At 43.3% G+C, this 20,138-nt stretch overlaps 2 protein-coding genes across 4 annotated transcripts in view; one reads left to right on the top strand and one right to left on the bottom strand.

Annotated features, from left to right (window-relative positions):
• The window catches only part of NEK9 (NIMA related kinase 9), a 37,577-nt gene extending 29,282 nt beyond the window's left edge, over nt 1-8,295 (top strand). For both annotated transcript variants that reach the window (XM_004426369.3, XM_087448177.1), the window contains 4 exons: nt 444-652; nt 1,735-1,896; nt 3,340-3,552; nt 5,736-8,295. In XM_004426369.3, coding sequence (XP_004426426.1) covers nt 444-652; nt 1,735-1,896; nt 3,340-3,552; nt 5,736-5,858 — 707 coding nt within the window. In that variant the 3' untranslated portion in view covers nt 5,859-8,295. The remainder of the gene's footprint in view (nt 1-443; nt 653-1,734; nt 1,897-3,339; nt 3,553-5,735) is intronic.
• A 96-nt stretch (nt 8,296-8,391) lies between these two features.
• On the bottom strand, nt 8,392-20,065 carry ZC2HC1C (zinc finger C2HC-type containing 1C). Of its 2 annotated transcripts, none has more exons than XM_004426461.3 (3): nt 19,971-20,065; nt 17,780-19,127; nt 8,392-12,354 (listed from the first exon to the last, which is right to left on the bottom strand). In XM_004426461.3, the coding sequence occupies exons 2-3, from the start codon at nt 19,106-19,108 to the stop codon at nt 12,088-12,090; spliced, it is 1,596 nt and encodes a 531-aa protein (XP_004426518.1). In that variant the 5' UTR covers nt 19,109-19,127; nt 19,971-20,065; the 3' UTR covers nt 8,392-12,087. The 2 variants fall into 2 exon arrangements, with proteins under 2 accessions (XP_004426518.1, XP_087304304.1); XM_087448178.1 differs by having other exon boundaries at nt 19,802-20,065.
• Nucleotides 20,066-20,138: the final 73 nt, after the last annotated feature.

Here is a 20,138-nt window from a genome sequence, read left to right on the forward strand (position 1 = left end):
TTGAAGAATTCTCCATTGGGGTGTTTCCGCAGAATGGCGTTTCGGGAACTTTAAGAGGTGTTTGGCTCAAATGTTAAAAAGAGGTTTGTATATAAGATGAACCTCTATGGAGGATGCTGGAGTCTGAATGTATCTGTTAAAGCATGGGTGCTAGATTTGGTGAAGCATGGTTGGGTGATTGTTCAATAAGGCTTTAGAACACTGATAATCTGCCATGGACATAGGGATAAGCATGTCTGGAAAGTAGAAGTGAATTATCATTATGAAGATACTAATATACAGATACGTTATGTAAAAACCAAAAATCTAGTCCCACATATCTGACTTGCATCTTTGCTATTCTACTTCATACAACTCTAGGAACCTTTCCAGGGGTCACTGGGGTGCTAAATCTTTCTTGCTGCATAGCAAAGCTTTCTACTTCTGTGCTGTGTATCTGTCAGTGGTTCAGAGCTCTAGCCCAGGAGGCGGCGGTGGCGGTGCTGGGGGAGAAGAGGAGGACAGTCGGCAGGAATCTGAAACTCCTGATCCAAGTGGAGGCTTCCGAGGAACAATGGAAGCAGACCGAGGAATGGAAGGTTTAGTCAGTCCCACGGAGGCCATGGGGATCAGTAGTGGGGCCAGCAGCTCCTGTCCTGGCTGGCTTCGAAAGGTAATTCCTTTGGTAAAGGTACCTTAGATAAAATATCAGGCCCTTTGCAGGGACTAGAGAGGAGTTGCCAGGATCTCTTCATTTCCTGTGTCCTGTTAAACTGTTTTGCAGCAGGCATCTAACTTTCTGATTTCTACCTGGAACGAATCTTTTTTTCTTCCTAACAGGAAGAGATACAAAATGTTGTCATACCTATATTACTTAAATAAATGTGAGTTTAATACACCTTTCCTTGAAGGCAGTTTTTGTAATGCATATATACAAATTAAACTTACAGATTTTGTTCTGTGGTTTGTAGAAGTGGAATATCAGAGCAATTGGAATGCCTTACGATAGAAAAATGTTTATGAAAGTTGAAGTACAGACATAAAAATGTTGGAGTCTATTTATATGAAAAGTTGGTTACAACATATGGCTATGCAGAAAAGGAGGGACTATCTGTGCAGTATGATCCCATTCTCTCAGCAAATATGTAATGTGTAGAAGAATGTCTACAAGATTATATATTGATCATTTTAACTGGCTGTCGGTGAGTGATGGAATTGCTGGTGGTTTTTATCATCTCCCTTTGCCCATCTGTATTTTCTCATTGTCTGCAATGAACATTTATAGTTTGTGAAATTTTAAATTTTTTACAAAAAAAAAAAAAAGAATCTATAGATTTAAAACTCCCCAATAAGATTAAACTTGCTATTTGGGGGTATGAACGGAGGAAACAGCACAGTGTTCTGTCTAAAGCTTCAGCCTCAGCCTTTAGCAGCCTGGCAATCGGCCTCACTGCCATCACCTTAGAGCTTCCCATCTCCATGAATAGCCCGTGTAGAATAAATGTTTTGGGGAAACATGCCGGACACTGCAAACTGTGTTCTTAAATTTGAGTTGGAATTCGCATCACTGTTACTCCTCTTGAGGAAGACTGGCGGGCTGTTGACAGGTAGGGTGAGCTGTGTTATAACCACACCTGTCCTGCTCCACTAGATGGTGCCGATGTCATGACAGAGTGAAAGCTATAGCAAGAAGGGAATTTGGGAGAAAGTAGATGGCTCAAATAGAACTGATGAGATTCTTTCTCTTATACATAGGAGCTGGAAAATGCAGAATTCATCCCCATGCCTGACAGCCCATCTCCCCTAAGTGCAGCTTTTTCAGAGTCTGAGAAAGATACCTTGCCCTATGAAGAGCTGCAAGGACTCAAAGTGGCCTCAGAAGCTCCTTCAGAACACAAGCCCCCAGTCGGAGCCTGGGTAACTGAGCTTTTTGCCTTTGAATCACAACTAGGTAACTAGTGGCTGTAAGCTCTGTCCTGTTCTCCTGGCCTCACTGACTTGACTCCTCCTCTAGCTTCACTACTCTCCCAGCTGCCCTGCATCAACTCATACTATTTGGGAGTGCTTAAAGCCTCTAGCCAAGGCCAAACCAAGTTGCCTTGGAAAAGTCTTTACCCTTTCACATTTCTGACAGGCTAACACCTTTCTATACCAAAGGATTGTCTTTCTTTTCTGTCTACCTCAGAAGTACCAAAATTGAAATTCCAAAATTCAAATTCAATTTTTCATGACACTGCTAGAGTGGGTTGGAGGCTCAAAATATAAGAAATAATGCTTGTAGCCTAGTGAGGGAGCAACACATGTATACCTAACCTTGGTAGAAATCAAATTGTGGTAAATACCTCAATAAAACTGTAAACCAGGGGTCATCAAACTTTTTCTATAAAGGGCCACATAGTAATTATTTTTGGCTTTGTGGACCATACAGTCTCGTTTTTCAGCTACTCAACTGTAACACTGTAGTACAAAAGCAGCCATAGATAATACATAAAGAATTAGCATGCTTGTGTTCCAATAAAACTTTATTAACAGAAATAGGCAGTAGGCCACATTTGGCCCGTGGGCTGTTTTTTGCTGTCCCTTGCTATAAACAAAGTACTGCAGAAGAAGGGAGAAAAATCTAGACTAGGATAATTGAAAAGCTTCCCAGAAGAGGTAATAAAACCTTTGAAACTTCAAGGTGAACGTCTCAATTCCTCTGTCCGTTGTTTTGGTGATCCTATTTACTGAACACCTCTCAAATCTCTTCTCAAGTATGATCCACTACATTTCATGAATATTGATACTTTTAGATCCTCACTGTGATCAGAAAGACTTGTTCCCAACCAAATCATGCTTTTTCACAAAGTTCACCAAAGTAGGTGATTATTCTTCTACCTTAGCATAATTGGGACTGAGACACTGAGAGCTCTCTTGCCCTGTTATGTTCAAGTAAGGTATTACTGTAATCTCAGCCGGTTTTCCGTTTCTCTTATGTACTTCATGCGTATGTGTGTTTTATCTTGTTACTTTTTTTTTTTAATAATTTAATTTTTTTTTTTTTTTAGATTTTATTTATTTATTTTTTTCCCCTCAAAGCCCCAGTAGATAGTTGTATGTCATAGCTGCACATCCTTCTAGTTGATGTATGTGGGACACGGCCTCAGCATGGCCGGAGAAGCGGTGCGTCGGTACGCGCCCGGGATCCGAACCCGCTGCCCCCAGCAGCGGAGCATGCGCACTTAACCACTAAGCCACGGGGCCGGCCCATATTCTTGTTACTTTAACAGTAAAATCTGATAGCACTTAGAGGAAGTTTAGGTTGGGGAGCTGTGGCACCCAGGCAGAACCTCCTGTGACCTCTCTCTCTTCTCTCTTTAGCCACCTCGGCTGAATCCTGCAGGAACATGTGCTGGAAAGGGAATGCCATTGCCTCCTCCTGCCTGTGCATGCAGCACTCTGCAGGTGGAGGTGGAAAGATTGCAGGGTCTGGTGTTAAAGTGTCTGGCTGAACAACAGAAACTACAGCAAGAAAACCTCCAGATTTTCACCCAACTACAGAAGCTGAACAAGAAATTAGAAGGAGGGCAGCAGGTGAGAGCATTAAAAAAATAATTCAATTTCTAATTCTGTTTTGAAGAATCACAGAAACAAAACATCAAGGACTGAAATAGACTTATTCCTTTGCAACTACGTAACTTTTGTAATTAATCCCAGAAGGCTTGGGCCTTGTTCAGGCACCTGGATTGAATCATTTTCATCACCTAATTGCCATTGTTTTTTGTTACTTTTTTTCTTTTACTTTTTTTTTTTTTTTGGTGAGGAAGATTAGCCCTGAGCTAACATCTGATGCCAATCCTCCTCTTTTTGCTGAGGAAACTGGCCCTGGGCTAACATCTGTACCCATCTTCCTCTTCTTTATTTGGGACGCCGCCACAGCATGGCTTGACAAGCGGTGCATCGGTGCGCACTGGGGATCCGAAGCAGCGAACCCTGGGCTGCCGAAGCGGAGCGCACGCACTTAACAGCTACGCCACCAGGCCAACCCCTCTTTTACTTTTTATTATGAAAAATTTTAAACATTACAGCTCAGTGAATACCCATTTATCCACCATCTAAATTCAACAGTTGTTAACATGTTGCTGTATTAGTTTCAAATATGTGTGTATGTGTGTGTTTAAAATATGTGTGGCTATATATCTCTGTGTATTTAAAATATGTGTGTATGTGTGTATATATATTTATTTTGCTAAACTATTTTTAAGTAAATTATAGAAGTCATGACCTACCCCCCCTAAATATTTTATTATACATATCCAGAAATAAAGACATTTATTCTCCTGGATAACCACAATACTGTTATCACACCTAGCAAAATTAACACTAATATTCTCAATTCTCATCCAGTACCCAGTTGATACTCGAATTTTCTCAGTTTCCCCACAAAAATGTCCTTTGTAACTGTTTTTATCAGACTAGAATCCAGTTAAGAACCTCACATTACATTTATATCTTATTTCTTTTAATCGAGAACAATACCCTCTACCACCATCACTTTTTTTTTTTTTTTTAATTTTCACGGCATTAACTTGTTGAAGAAACTGGGTCAGTTGTTTAAGAGAATGTCCCACATTCTGGATTTGTCTTGTTTTCTTGGGATGTTGCTTAACTTGTTTTTTTGTCACCCTGTCATTTCTATAAACTGGAAATTAGACTTAAGGCTTGATTAGATTCAGGTAAAACATTTTTGGTAAAAATAGTTCACAGGTGCTGCTGCTCACATCGTTTTTAAAGAGCCATAGTATTGCTCTATGTAAAGTGAACTAGGAGTGGGGAAATAGGGCTCCACCCTTGGCTTTGCCAGTGACCAGCTACATGTGTTTGGACAAATTACTTTGTGTCTATGAGCCCTGGTTTCTCACCTAAAAGAAGAAAATAATACCACCCACCTTGTATGGTTGTTTTGAGGGTTAAATGAAATAATGTCTCTAAAAGTACTTTGGAAGTAATATACACACTTAAGATAAGCATGGGGTGATTGGCAGCTGTAGCAAGCATGAGGATTGTTTTTCCTAGGACTGTCTTTAAAACTGAGTTTTAAAACTGAGAGTTCTGCATCCCAGAAAATCCTGCAGTCCTGGGCAAACCAGGACAGTCGGTCACCCTACCTGCAGCAAATTAACGGTGTGAACTTTATCTGGGTAGCATTATGAGCTTCTCACAAAACTGTGGCTACAGATCCTTACAGGGTGGCATTGAAAATCTAGTCCTGGGGCCGGCCCCGTGGCTTAGCGGTTAAGTACACGTGCTCCGCTACTGGCGTCCCAGGTTCGGATCCCAGGCGCACACCGACGCCCTGCTTTTCCGCCCATGCTGAGGCCACGTCCCACATACAGCAACTAGAAGGATGTGCAGCTATGACAGACAACTATCTACTGGGGCTGTGGGGGGGAAAAAAAAAGAGGAGGATTGGCAATACACGTTAGCTCAGAGCCGGTCTTCCTCAGCAAAAAGAGGAGGATTAGCACGGATGTTAGCTCAGGGCTGATCTTGCTCACCAAAAAAAAAAACCTCCTAGAAGATCACACAGAAAATCTAGATGACCTGGGGTATGGCAATGACTTTTTAGATACAACACCAAAGGCGTGATCCATGAAAGAAATAATTGATAAGCTGGACTTCATTGAAATTAAAAAAAAAAAAAAGAAAATCTAGTCCTGAACTACTGTGACTAGGTAGCAGTGTTGTTAATGTGGAACTGTGTTTTATTTGGACAGGTGGGGATGCATTCCAAAGGAACTCAGACAGCAAAGGAAGAGATGGAAATGGATCCAAAGCCTGACTTAGATTCAGATTCCTGGTGCCTCCTGGGAACAGACTCCTGTCGACCCAGCCTCTAGTCTCCTGAGCCTGTATAGCCTCCAGGAAACTGGGATCCAAAGAACTTCACAGCACACTTATTGAATGCAGAGAGCGCTTTCCTGGCTTTGTTCACTTGCAGACAAGGAGCGCAAGGCGGAGGCTCTGAAGCACTTTCCATGTACACTTGGAGAGTGGCATTGCCTTTTAGATAGGGTCTAGGAGTGGTTTTGTGTTGGAGAATGGAAGGGCCCCATGGCCCTGGCTTTGTCCTCAGTGACTGCCATAGCAACAGCAGCTCTGTACCTCATCTGTTGATCCCACCTTTGAAGAGGAGACACAATGCTCACCTTAATTTCGCTGGTAGCAGCTTATATCCCATTTATCATTTTCACCATTAATTGGAAGCTGCCTTGGGAATTCAACACCAGGCATTGCACCTCTAGGTGGAGGAGGGAAAAGTGTAAAGCTGGAATGGGCTAGAACCAAGCGTGGCCCATCCTGGGTCATCTGGAGAGTGGTGAAGTATTCTGAGCCCTCTCAGGAGTCCTGAGTCTAGGAAAATTTGTCCGATGGAGTCAATGTAGGGCTTGTTTTCAGAAAGTTCAGTTACTTCGTGCAGCTAAAATGCTTTAGGAGGAAAAGTGGGCTTAGATTGCTTTTCCTCTGAGGGTTGATTGAAATATCTTCAGTGAGGAGTAGAGAAAGAAGGGCAGGTCCCTCCTCATCACACAGCTGGAGTTTCACGCTGTGGCTAATGCAGGGTGGGATTTCCTAGCTTCGGAAGTTACCTCTAAGAGATGAGGTATCTTGTAGAGAACTGAGTCAGTGGGGCAGTAGGAATGGCCTTAAGAGAAAATCATGAGGGAAAGGAGGTCCTCCTTTAGCTTCCTCTACTTGGTATCTTCGAGAGGGCCTAGAGTGACTGAGTCTTCTGCTCATAAGAAGGCTTCTTGTGCCTCTGCCTTCATGGCTCTTAGGGTTCTAAATTTGACGTCAGCAGCCCCAACAACTCCCTTTCTGTATGTCTAGTCAGTATTTTTCCCCTTTTGGTGTTTTATGAAGCCATATCAGTGAATCTGTATCATCTTTCCTACTTGAGTGGCCCAAAGCCAGCACCAAACCCTGGTAGTCCCTAAAGCCTAACAGAACGGGTAGAACCTGCCAAGTGAAAGGAATTTGGCCGAGAGCTCCCTTCTAATCCCATAGTTATTGTGTCCTTGTAGACAGGAGCAAGCTAGCTTTCCCAAAGAGAAAGTGTCCTGAAAGAACAAAACTTCATAAAGTTCTAGGCAAGTGTTCGATGGTTTTACTTAAGGATGTGAACTCTGTGTTTCCACCTAGCATCATGAAATGTTCCTTTAGTATTTTGGGTCCAGGAGCTGCCTTGATGAGTCTCACATCCTCCTCCCTACAAATGACTAATTTTTGTCTCATTTTCCCCAAACCAAAAAATGAATATTTGATATCTGTTTAATATTTTGGAAGGACCTGTGCAATGGAAATTTTGCCATTTCCCTAAAACTGGTAGTGTAAAGGCTGATGCTTGGGGAAAACCCCATGGCTGGGGATGGGCAACTCTGTTCAATGGGATCTTCTTTGGTTTGATGTTCCCATTGTTTTCTCAATTCTGGGAAGCCTAGTACAATGGTACTAATGTAATCACTGAAGCCTTTTCTTAAAATAAGGGAAGGGGCCAACCCTAGATTAAAGTTACAAGTTCTGGGGACTTGGGGGTTTGCTATAAACCCTAATAATGGGTTTTGGTTCATCTTGTAAATGCAACTTTGACTTTTTTAAGGACTGACTGGCCTTTCATGTTCCTGTATCCCTCATGCTCACCATCTCAGCAGGCCTGAGAGGCAGGGTCAGTTTGGGTGTTAATCATGAGTATTGCTTCTGCTATGGAACTGAGGAACATGGGCACGTTGCTGAGACTGTGGGATGAAAGTGAGCATTGAAGAAAGGGTGAGAGCCCTGCTCTTGTTCCAGATGGGAGTCATTTTCCAGCAGTGGAATGCTGTGGTCGTTTTCTTTAGCATGTTTCTTTGGGAAGTCTAGGTTTGCTGTTAATCTGGCTGAGAATCTAAGTTCTGTGCCTTAGAGACAATTTGCACTTTCCCAAATTGTGCCTGGGACAGCCATATGATTTTTCCCACCAAACAGCTATGCAAACAGAAACCAGTTCAAAGGTTGCAGCCATACATTAGACAAAAAGTAAAAAGTGAGGCAGCAGAAATGCCTTTGAATGGTTTTCTGTAGATAATTCTCTTAAATTTGTCCTACTTTTCTTCTTTATGCAGTGTTAGGTGTTTTAAGATTTCCAGTAGTATTGCTTCTGAGTTATAGTATAACCTGAGTTACTCCTCTGCTCTGACATTGTTGCTGAAGAACTAGCTTATTGTTAGCCAGATGTTTGAAAGGTTGAGGGTGGAGTGGTTTGGCATTTCTGTTTTAAATAAACATTTAAACTCTCAATCAGTGCAATGCCTCAGTAAGCCTGCGCACGGACCTTAGTCACTGGGGATAAAACACCCAGATTCTAGGCCTTCATGAATCTGATTCAATGAGTCTTTATATAAATAAATAAATGTTCTTGTAACAGAGACAACACAAGGTACATTTGCACCAGAAATAATCTTTGCTTCTTTCCAATTTTTTTCTTGCTAACAGAATCATTTCTGCTTCTACAACTTTTCCTTCAAATTTTTAAAATATAGTGCTTAAAAGTGCAGAGGGATTAAAAAATGAGCCATTAAAAGAGGAAAGATCACTTCTTGTACTTACCTCCTCAATCTCAGTGGGCTTTTTCAAGTGATAATACCAGTTTATGTTTATAAAACTGTTTTCCCCTCAAAGAGCTTGAACTGTATTTGGTCTCTCTGGCATAGCACAGCCAAGTTATAACTTGTCTTGGCTGAGCATTTCACTAAAGTTTAAAGCAAAAGCAGCCTTAAACTCACATTTCATTTGATTTGCCATGTATTTGGAAACATTCATAATAGAAAGAACAATTCTGGGAGCAAGGATGTATTAAATAAATTCGTTGAAATGAGTATCCCTGGGCCTCCAAAGAAGTATTATTCATGATAATGTCAGGGCAGAATGGGCTGTAGTCAGGACTACAAAACATGTTCCTTCCTCCCGCAAAGCCAGGAATCATTTATTGCTCCAGTGATGAACTATGGAAATAAACATGCTGATCACTAACCCTCACAGAATCATGAACATTAGGAAGAAAAACACTACATCATGTCTCTGCTACCTCCTGTGTAGCCGTGAAGAATGATAAATTGATTCCCAAAAGCAAATGTTGGCCAAAAGGTACTGTGCTGCATTGAGTACACTGCTGTTAAGAAATACTATCTCAGCACGTCTGCACACACTTAAATGAAGTGAGTTTCACCATGAAATTTTTCCCATTGTGTAACCTTCTGAACTTTAAAATTTATAACATTTACTTGCACTAGAGGTTGTTGGATAAAGTAATGTAACACATGGACATTAACAAGCAGCGTTTATTTATCCACTATCATCCTCTCCTATCCAGGAAGAGACTTAGATAAAAACAAGGGTTCTTACCTCTTCCCAAAGGTCAGATCAAGCTGAATTTAAAAGACTAATATAGGGGCCGGCCCTGTGCCTTAGCTATTAGGTGCGTGCGCTCCGCTGCTGGCGGCCCGGGTTTGGATCCCGGGCGCGCACCGACGCACCGGCCATGCTGAGGCAGCATCCCACATACAGCAACTAGCAGGATGTGCAACTACGACATGCAACTATCTACTGGGGCTTTGGGGAGAAAAATGGGAAAAAAAGGAGGAGGATTGGCAATAGATGTTAGCTCAGGGCCGGTCTTCCTCAGCAAAACGAGGAGGATTGGCATGGATGTTAGCTCAGGGCTGATCTTCCTCACAAAGAAAAATAAATAAAAGACTAATATATTCCTAATATAATCAAGGCCTAAACATGTTGAAATCAAAGGGAACACTAAGGCATTGACTATTGTTTTATTTCTTTAGCAACATAAGAATGAATAACTGCTTCCTGTGTCTATAGAAAGCACTCTTTCCACACACATTTGTTCTCCCTGGAGGGCTCTGATCTCTGACCTTAATAACATCATCCAGGGATCCCAAACCCAAGTGCCTGTGGGGCCAGGCAGAGAAGGCAAATAAGTGAAGCAGGCCAGGTGGGGCTGTGGTGATCTCAGTGCTCTGTCCTGTCTGCAGGAGCAACCGATTCGGAACCTCACTCAGTTGGTGCTATGCAGGGTTGCTGGCCCAGTGCTTCCAGAACTTCCAGTTTTTTAAGACACGCTCCGTATCCCAATTTTTAAATGTCAAATTATATTTTAATGCAGTGCCAGCCAAATGAAACATATCTGAGGGGCAAAGCAGTCCACAGGCTACCACTTTGTGACCTTGGCCACAGCTCATTCTTGTCATCTGTTGCTTCTACCATCATTGTGAAACTTCAAGTGTATACCTCATTAAACTTGCCTGGGGAATGTATATATTGGGTTAAATATCCAGCGTCTCTATATGAGGTTTCTGTAAGTGGCCAATCAAAAGCCCCATTATGTGATAACTCTTTTTCTTTGCAACAATTAAGAAGAGCATAAAGCAATACAATGTATGCTGTTTTTTAAATACATAAATTTTTTCAGGGGGCCGGCCTGTGGCATAGCAGTTAAGTGTGTGCGCTCTGCTGCTGGCTGCCCGGGTTCAGATCCCGGGCACGCACCAACACACCACTTGTCAGGCCACACTGTGGCGGCGTCCCACATAAAGTGGAGGAAGATGGGCACAGATGTTAGCCCAGGGCCACTCTTCCTCAGCAAAAGAGGAGGATTGGCATGGATGCTATCTCAGGGCTGATCTTCCTCACACAAAAAAATAATAATTTTTTTTCAGCCTAGTGTCCTGCAGCTTCACAGCTAAGACCTTAAACCCACAGTTTAAATTGGTCTGATCTGCTAGCACAGCCACTCAGCAGAAGCTACAGAGGAAATGGAACAAGAGTGAATGGCCATTTGTTGTTTAGTAAAATATGGTTTTGTTGTCTGCCCAGTCCCGTTTGCCCAGGTCAGGTTGGGTGATTTTTCTCTAGTATTTTAAACTAACAATTTGAGTGATGCTCTCAGGACAAAAATCCTAGTATTTCAGATCTTTCGTGCTAGCTTCATCCTATCTGAACTGATATTACCCCCATCAGACATTACCTTATCACTTCTCCCATTTGACAAGTCTAGGACTCACTCATTTTATTACTTGTTTAATTTTAAATCCCCAAAACCCATTTATTGAGGGCCTAATTATGAAGGTTACTTGCACTAGGCATGATTCCGCACAGAGAAAATTAAAAATATCTGGTACCTTTTCCTTCAAAGTTTAGTTTATTGTGGTATAATCGGCAGGGACGTGTGACACTGGAGTGTCCCAGCTTGCTTGGATGGTAGATTTTGCTGTCTCATTTAAAAACCATCCAACCAGCCTGATTTGAAAGCAAAGTGCTAGCAATAGCTGAAACAAGTTTCTTCCTTCCTTCCTTTTTTTTTTTTGGCATATGAAATCCATTAGAAAAGAACAACTATTGAGACAATGTGCTTTCTCCCATCCCTACCTTGTAAAGTACATAAAGATGAGGTCCCCTTTATTACACAGTACACCACAGGGAGGGTTTAGGACGTTCTGGCACCCTAACCTTACGTACTTCTATTGGCCTTTGGCCAGGACCATGCACCAGGGAGGTTAAAGACAGACTTCTATTTTCCTTTCAGCAAAATCGTATTATCTTTTGTAAGATACCATCCGGGTGACCGTGATCCTCTGACACCAACTCATCCTAATGAGCCAGCTTTACGCAAGAGCAAGAAGAGTTAACAGGAACCACAGACATACACGCAGAGGCAGTGGCAAGAAGGCACAGCAAATGGAGTCACTTAACTAGCACAAACCACAAGTCGGGCTTATGAGAAGAGAGCTTTAATGTAGCCTGCTTGCTACTCTTAAGTGTCTTCACTCATCAGTTCTTAGGGCAATAACATAAGGCACGCCAGCCTGAGGTGGTAATTTAGTGGGAAGCTGAGGCTTCCTGCTGCCTTCTGCTGCTTGGCAAGGGGTCTCTCCTCACTGAATTCAGCTCTGCAGGCAGATCTGGGAGCTGTAAAAGTTTTAGTTCTTTCTGCTTTGCATCAAATTGTTCTATTCCTGTTTACTGCTGAAGGGAGGCAGAGCCTTTGGAACTACAGAGATTTCCACTGTTGTTTGCTCAACCGTAATGCTTCCTTGGAGGCGGAGGATGGTTCTTGATGGTCTTACACTTGTGAATGTGCCGCTCGGCCACCTTGGGAGCAAAGTGGCAGCTACAGTGAGGACACTGAATGTAGTCTGGATTTTCTGCAGGCAGGATGGGAGGCAAGTCTGAGGGCTTTCCACCTTGCCTGGCAATTACCTGCTGGACCTCTCGAGCCTGACGGAGGGTACAGATGAAAGATTCGTGCTTCTGTCTCCAGTTGCTCTTCTGAGGGGGTTCAGCCTGTAAGTAGAAGGAAGACTGATCAATCAACTTGGCGTTTACCTCATCTCCTTATGAGTCTCCATTAGAATGATAGCAAGGAAATAAAAAGAATGTTAATCCACAAGGTCAAAGAGAACAGGAAAGGAGCAACAGTGATAACTGACTTGCCCGAGTGGAGGCACTTAAACTAAGGGGCATAGTACTGAGAGGCAAGCCATTTTTCCCAGCAGAACCCCTGGGAGGTTCAGTGCTTGGAAGTACAAGTAGTGGAAAGGCAGGAGGTGCAGGGCTGAAAACAAGTTGGCCCCAGGGCTCCTCTCCCACCTTGTACACCCAAGTGTGCATCACTTCTGGCACCCTCACAAGAGAACAGGTGTTTATTCTCTGGAGAAATTGAACTAGACAGCTTTCAGACTCAGGAAATCCAGGCACAGTGGAGAACAGAGTTAATCTTGGGGCTTAAAATAGGGATCGAGTGCAAGTATATAAAATGAATTTTGGAACTGTCGGCCTCCTTCCTCCACTCAGCTCCCAGAGTACCAAGTACACTGGCACCCTTTTAGGAAACTGAAGGGTTCTCTGGATGCACTAAGCATTTGAGAGAAAAGCCATCAGATGCTAACTCTGAGGGACCCCAGTTAAAAGGCTCACTATTTGATAACCCTAATATGAAGGCCCTTAGTCAACAAGCCCCACTGAAGCTTAAATATGAATGGACAGCCCAGGATCACCAGATATTTGAGTAAAGCTCTAACGAGAGAGACCAAAATAGGTACATGAACACACACATGCATGCTCATGCTCTCAGGAAGCAGCAACAAGGCAGGCAGCAGGAGAAAACTTTTTTTTACAAAACCATAATATCAACAAATCTTTTTTTTACAAAAAACCATAATATCAACAAAGAAGAGGTTGTGTCCATAAAACAAGAATATATATAGTATGAAAAAGAAACAACCAGAGAACCAGAAAGAACTATTTTTTTTTTTTTTATAATTTTTTTATTTATTTTTCCCCCAAAGCCCCACTAGACAGTTGCATGTCATAGCTGCACATCCCTCTAGTTGCTGTATGTGGGATGCGGCCTCAGCATGGCCGGAGAAGTGGTGTGTTGCTGCGCGCCTGGGATCCGAACCCAGGCCGCCAGCAGCAGAGCGCACGCACTTAACCGCTAAGCCACGGGGCCGGCCCAGAAAGAACTATTATAAATTAAAACTCTGACAGCCAAAAATAAAAATAGAAAATAATGTCAAGAAATTACTCAGAATGGGAAAAAAGATCAAGATGGAAAGTAGAAAAGAAAAGATTAGAAAATTAGAGTCAATCCAGGAAGTGAATCCATTAGGTTTTCCAAAAAGAACAGAAGAAACCCAGGGAGAAAATTATTAAAGAAATAATACAGTGAACATTCCTAGAATTAAAGGTCACTACTCTTGAGACTGAAATGGCCTACCAAGTATCCAATAGAATCATTGTAAAATTTCAGAATTTCAAAATAAAGAGAGGGCTGGCCCCATGGCTTAGCGGTTAAGTGCGTGCCCTCCGCTACTGGCGGCCCGGGTTCGGATCCTGGTGCGCACTGACGCAGCGCATCTCTGGCCATGCTGAGGCCGCATCCCACATACAGCAACTAGAAGGATGTGCAACTATGGCATACAACTATCTACTGGGGCTTTGGGGAGAAAAAAAGGAGGAGGATTGGCAATAGATGTTAGCTCAGAGCCGGTCTTCCTCAGCAAAAAGAGGAGGATTAGCATGGATGTTAGCTCAAGGCTGAACTTCCTCACAAAAAAATAAATAAATAAAAACTGTTTAAAAAAAAAATAAAGAGAAAATCCTGTAAACTATCAGAAAAAGAAAAAAAAAACAAAGTAGGTTTCATATAATGGAGCAGGAATCAAAATAGCATCAGATTTCTGTACACTGGATGCTAAAAGCTAGTGGGAAAATGCGTAATAAGTTCTAACAGAAAATAATTTTCCACGTAGAATTCCCTTCTGGCAAAATTATCAATCAAATATGAGGCTCTTATATAGATATTTTCCTTCATTCCAAGACAAAAAATATGCCTCCCATGCACCTTTCTTAGTAAGCTTCACCAAAGCAAGAAGTAAAGCAAGAAAAAGGAAGACACAGGATGCTGGAAACAGGGGACCCAACACAGGAGAGAAGCAGAGAGGCATCCCAAGACAACAGGTCTGCAGCAGGCCCAGAGAATAACCACTCCAGACTGGAGCAGGAGGAAAAAGAATGGTGAGAGGGAGCTTTCCAGAACAAAAAAATCAAACTGATAGATTATGACAGGTGTTCGAGCATTGACACAGACATTAACAGGTGTCTGACATTAGACAGATCATTTAGGAAAAAAATTAGGTATGGAGGACTAAACACATGAAAACATGAGTCAATTATTAACTCCAGGTGCAGGGGCAGAATTTGTTCACTCATCAGTGAACAAAATTTACATGGTCATTATAATGTAAAAGCTGACTACAGATTTAACCCAAAATTTTACTTCTACTACAATGGGAGGATAAGGGAAGGAGACAAGCACTAGGAGAGGGGATGTGAAAGAGACCTTAACCTGCAGCGTCCATATGAAGCAGTCATCAGATAATGTGCAAAACTGATAAATCAAGAAAATAAGCATATTATTTAGAAATATGGAAATGCATACCAGAAGAGTCATCTATAGAACTGAAGGCTGCCTCTGGGGGCTGGATTAGGGGTTGGAGAGGGATGAGGCAGGATACTGCTGGTCTGCATTATACATCACTTAGTACTACATGATTTTTAAAATGTATTCAAATATAATTTAGATTAAAAGAAAATTAATTTTAAAAACAAGAAAAAAGAAAGAAGACTAGTAGCCGCTTGGTGATCTGACATCATTAATGACGAATAATAGGAAGAGATGCTATCAAAGGAAAAGGAAGCATCAAGAGAGTCTCTGACACAGACAAGAAGGCAGGAAAATCAAGTGTTAGAGATGGTATCCAGGAACCTTTAAAAGAACTGAATTAGGGGAAAGTTCCTCAACCATATGCTACTTATACTTTAATTTTCATTGTATTGAAATTTTATTCATTTAACATGTATCACAAAGCACAGAAATGTGGTCCCTGTGCTCAAATGCTTAAGGTCCAGTAGAGAGACAATAGGTATGAGTCTGCTGGAAGTTATGGGAAGATTAAAGAATACAAGGAAAAATCACCTGTTCTTGTGAGTCTACTAGAGGAATGACTGGTAGACACAAACCACGCAGCTTCCAGGGGCACAGAGCTTTGGAATAAGACTTGAGACATTCCAAGGAGGGAAGTGCATCTCAGTGCAGGTCCTTTCTGCCTTGGTGTCCTCAGTGCAACATATTCCCCTAAACTAGTTTCCACAAAGCTAGGGTGTCTGATCTCAGAAACCCAATTCTTTTGCTTCACTGCCACTGTATTTAGGAATTTAAGAAACACAAGATTCTTTAGATTCTGGCCGGAAATAAACCACGATAGTGGGACAGAGAATACCCCAGTGGATCATTGGGTTGACCAGAAAGAAAACAGGAAAGACCAGGAACTGGTGATCATGTCATCATCTGCAAGAGCAAAATGTTGACTTGTTATTGGACACTGGATTTCAGGGAGATTATCTCTGAACACGGAAGGGACTTTCTCGGGTGATCTCCCAAACTGTACTGAAAGAAGTAACTAAATGCAAACTACTTTTCCTAACAGCCATCACATAAATGTGAGTTTTTAAAGGCCCCATTAAAAACGCACAGAAACTGTAAAGTGCTGAAGGACCAGAGGTGCTAGTGCAGCAGAGGGAGGGCTGGAAAGAAATGAAATGAGGCTCTCACATTTTGCTAGAATATCCAGCTCAAAGGCTGGATGGGGCCTTTGAGATCATATGGTCTAGGCTTTCCCAAACTTTGATCATTTGCATACTACTTTCACTTTATCCCCCTATTTTTTTTTTTTTTTTGTGAGGAAGATCAGCCCTGAGCTAACATCCATGCTAATCCTCCTCTTTTTGCTGAGGAAGACCGGCTCTGAGCTAACATCTATTGCCAATCCTCCTCCTTTTTTTCTCCCCAAAGCCCCAGTAGATAGTTGTATGCCATAGTTGCACATCCTTCTAGTTGCTGTATGTGGGACGCCGCCTCAGCATGGCCGGAGAATTAGTGCGTCGGTGTGCGCCCAGGATCTGAACCTGGGCTGCCAGTAGCAGAGCGCGCACACTTAATCGCTATGCCACGGGGTCGGCCCCTCCCCCTATTAATTACTTAATATTTTTCTTTAAATTCATGTTTCCTGGAAATCAAGGGCTTAATATGTTGTTATATTTTTCTAATACACACTAAAACCACTAAAATGAAAAATGTTTGTCAGCATGCCACACTTTGAGAAACACTCATTTTACAAACCAAGCGGCATAACCTTGACAGGGTCATGGACTTATTTCCGAGACAATCTTCTCCAGATCTGACTGTCCAGATGTGCCTGTGAAGTTCCCCTAAACTTATCATGTAAGTGTCTTGAAGTCCTTACTTTATACAACCTAGTTTTTCTGTAGCTAGGAATGTTTTGAACCATCACTGAAAATAAATTCCTTTACCTTTAAGGTGTTTACACTCTAAATGGGGAGATAAAGAATTCCAAACTTAGTTGTGTTTCATGTATTTACTAAGAAGATATATCAAAATTGAGCTAATCCTGAAAAATAGATATGGTTATAGGAGTGGGAACAGATCCTAGAGCAAGGAATTCTCTCAGGGTGGTAAAATGCTGCATAGTTGTTTTCTTTATAATTTTCCTGTCTTTTGAATTTTTTACAGTAGTGTTTATTACTTTTATAATCAAAAGGACATATATTTTTTAAGTCTAGATTTTGGAGTCATTCTGACCCAGATTTATATGCCGACTCTGTCATTTAAAGCTGTTTGTGATCTCAACCAACTTAACCTCTCTGAGACTTAATTTTTTTTTTTTTTTTTTCTGAGGAGATCAGCACTGTGCTAACATCTGCCAATCCTCCTCTTTTTTTGCTGAGGAAGGCTGGCCCTGGGCTAACATCCATGCCCATCTTCCTCCACTTTATATGGGACACCGCCATGGCATGGCTTGCCAAGCGGTGTGTTGGTGCACTCCCGGGATCCGAACCGACGAACCCCAGGCCACCGCAGCAGAGCACACACACTTAACCACTTGTGCCACCAGGCTGGGCCCTCTGAGACTTAATTTTTGAATTGATAAGAGATAATGAAATCCTCACAGGGTTGTGGTGAGGACCATATGAAAAACTCCCATCACAGTGACCGGCACACAGTAGTAATCAATAATTGTTAATTCTCACTTTCTCCCTATTTGACACATGAAATTCTTCTAAAGAAAACTGATGAGGATATAACAGGCCCTTACACTCAAAGTCAAATCCATGAAGCCCTTGTTACCTTGACTGAGGCTGGTCCCTTCCAGTTCAAGTACTGCTCTAGTTCTGTGCCCTTAGCCCGGGCCCTGGATGAGTCAAACACTTTCCTCTTGGAACTCTGCATCCTGCGGCAAACATTGGAGTGTCTCTCCAGCCTGACCAAGAGAAACTTGCGTCCACAGTGGCTGCACTCGCCGAGTTCTGGCTCTTCAGTGGGACAGCTGGGACCTGAGGAGTCTGGTGCCCCGGACAAGCTAGAATTGCTGGTGGATCCCTGCAAAGCACTGCCTGGCACTTCTGAAGGCTGAGAAAACTTCGCCTTCAATGGCCCTGAGACTCGGTCTCGGATTTTGTTATTGCTTGCCCCTAGTCTTTCTCTTTTGAGCTTCTGTATTCCATAATCAGAGAACTGGAATGGACTAGAATTTTCTTGAGACCGTACCCAAGTTTCATCCTCTCCCCTGTCTCTACTGAAGACCCCCTCAGACCCGAATTCTGGGGAGAAGAGAGGTTTGTATGTGGTGTTGCTATTACCTTTGACTCTTCTCCTGGGGAGTGTCTTTCTCTGTAGCTCTCCTTTTTCATTTTCCTCTGTCTGTTCCTTTTCCTTTTGAATCCTTCTGAGTTCCTCCTCTGTCTTCTTCAGCTTTTGCCTCAGGAGGGTCTCTTTTCTTCGGATTTCCTCCTCTAAGCTCTCTCCTGCAGCCTCTAGTCTTTGGATCTGCAGCCACAAAGTCCTGTTGAGGTTTGCCATGGCCCTCTCCCCCTGCATGGCAGCAACAGTGCCAGCCACAGATGTGTTCACCCAGTTTCTTGAATCAAAGCTGCTGTATAAAAACTCTCTTGGCTCAGGGGGTCGTGGAGAGACATTCTGGTCCCCATCAGTGCCAGCCTCACCTGTACTACGAGACTTCCGATGGAACACGGGCTTCAGTGGGTATGCCCGGTCTACCCCAACTCGCTTCTTTGTAAAGGGGATGAAGTCCTGGTTATTTGCTTTGGGATACCGGGACTGACGGCTTGATGAGTAACACAAACACTTTGTTTGGCCCTGGGTATTGCTTCCTGAATCCTGCTGGCTGATTCCAGCACAGTGGGGATAGGTGTGGCTCTGGGCTTCTGTACAGGTGTTCCATTTGGGGTGAGTATAGAGATTATCCAGTGTCAGCTCTTTGTTGCTCAAAAGCTTCTGCTGGAAATTGTTCCTCAGGTGCCCCATCAAGGACCGCTGGGAAGAGTCACCTTTTTCACAGGGGTCTTGCTTGGCTGAGTGGAGCCCTGGAGCTTCTATTTTATTATATGGGAGCATAACGCCCACAGGCAGAGGTGGCACCAACTGGAGACCAGCCATTCAGGGCCTGGACTGAAGCCTAGAAGAAATTTAAACCAGATATATGAGGAGTTTGAGATTCACCCCAGCTACTAAAGTAAACTGTTTCTATACTTGTCCTACCCACATTTCCCCTTAGACTTTTTAGGGACAGTGGTGCTGGGTCTGCCAGAGCTTTCGTTCAATAAGCATTTGGCGAGAGATTATGTCCTGTGAGTGCTTATTAGGTCCTGAGGATAGAAAAACGAATATGATACAGGTGTTCCTGCTGCCTAGCTTTCCTTTATACCAGTACTAGCCCCTGCCATACACAGTGATGCTCCTGCCGGACACATCATATTCCGTAGTAGGTGGAAAGAGCTATTGGATTGAAAGTCAGGCTTTTGGCCGGTGACAAAGGACAAGCAACTTCCCCTTGCTGGTTCCAGTTTTTTCACCTGTAAACTGAGGGGTTCGCTCAGTTAGAGTACATGACTGGAATTTAGAACTGCGAGTCCAGCCCAATCCTTTTACAACTGCAGCCCGGAGGTAAATGACTGGCAACAAAGAGCTCTCAGGGCTTCCCTCCCGCTGGAACCGTGCTTGACTCCAAAGAGCACAGAGGGCACTCAGGGCCTGGTGCAGCAGGTGCCTGGCTGACAGATCCTCACCCAAGGAGCCCCCGCGGCGCAGACAGCGAGAGGTCTGTAACCTGAAAGGCGGGGACCACCTGACCTGGCCGCTGCAGGTTTTAGATTCGGAATGCGGAAGTCACGTTCTGTCCTGGAGGGTCAGCTGGGGCGCCCCCACTGGGGAGCCCGCTTTGGGGACAAAGCGCTCTTCTGACCTCTGGCCCTTGGGAGGTCGAGGTGCTGACCTCACGTCTCCGCGCCCTTCCGCGTACCTGAGGCTCTCGGGGACCGTCCCTGCTCAGGGAAAACTCCAGGACCTAGTTTTCCCGACCGGACACCCACCAACCGCCGGCCGCGCAGGCGCTCTCAGCTGGCCTCTGTTATTCCCGTTGCCTGGAGACTGGAGCGCGTGCGCGCCCAACCCCGCCTCTGGCAGCGAG

The sequence above is a fragment of the Ceratotherium simum genome, chromosome 24 (assembly GCF_057802395.1).
Source record: "Ceratotherium simum simum isolate JZ-2026a chromosome 24, ASM5780239v1, whole genome shotgun sequence".
Classification (NCBI taxonomy): domain Eukaryota; kingdom Metazoa; phylum Chordata; class Mammalia; order Perissodactyla; family Rhinocerotidae; genus Ceratotherium; species Ceratotherium simum.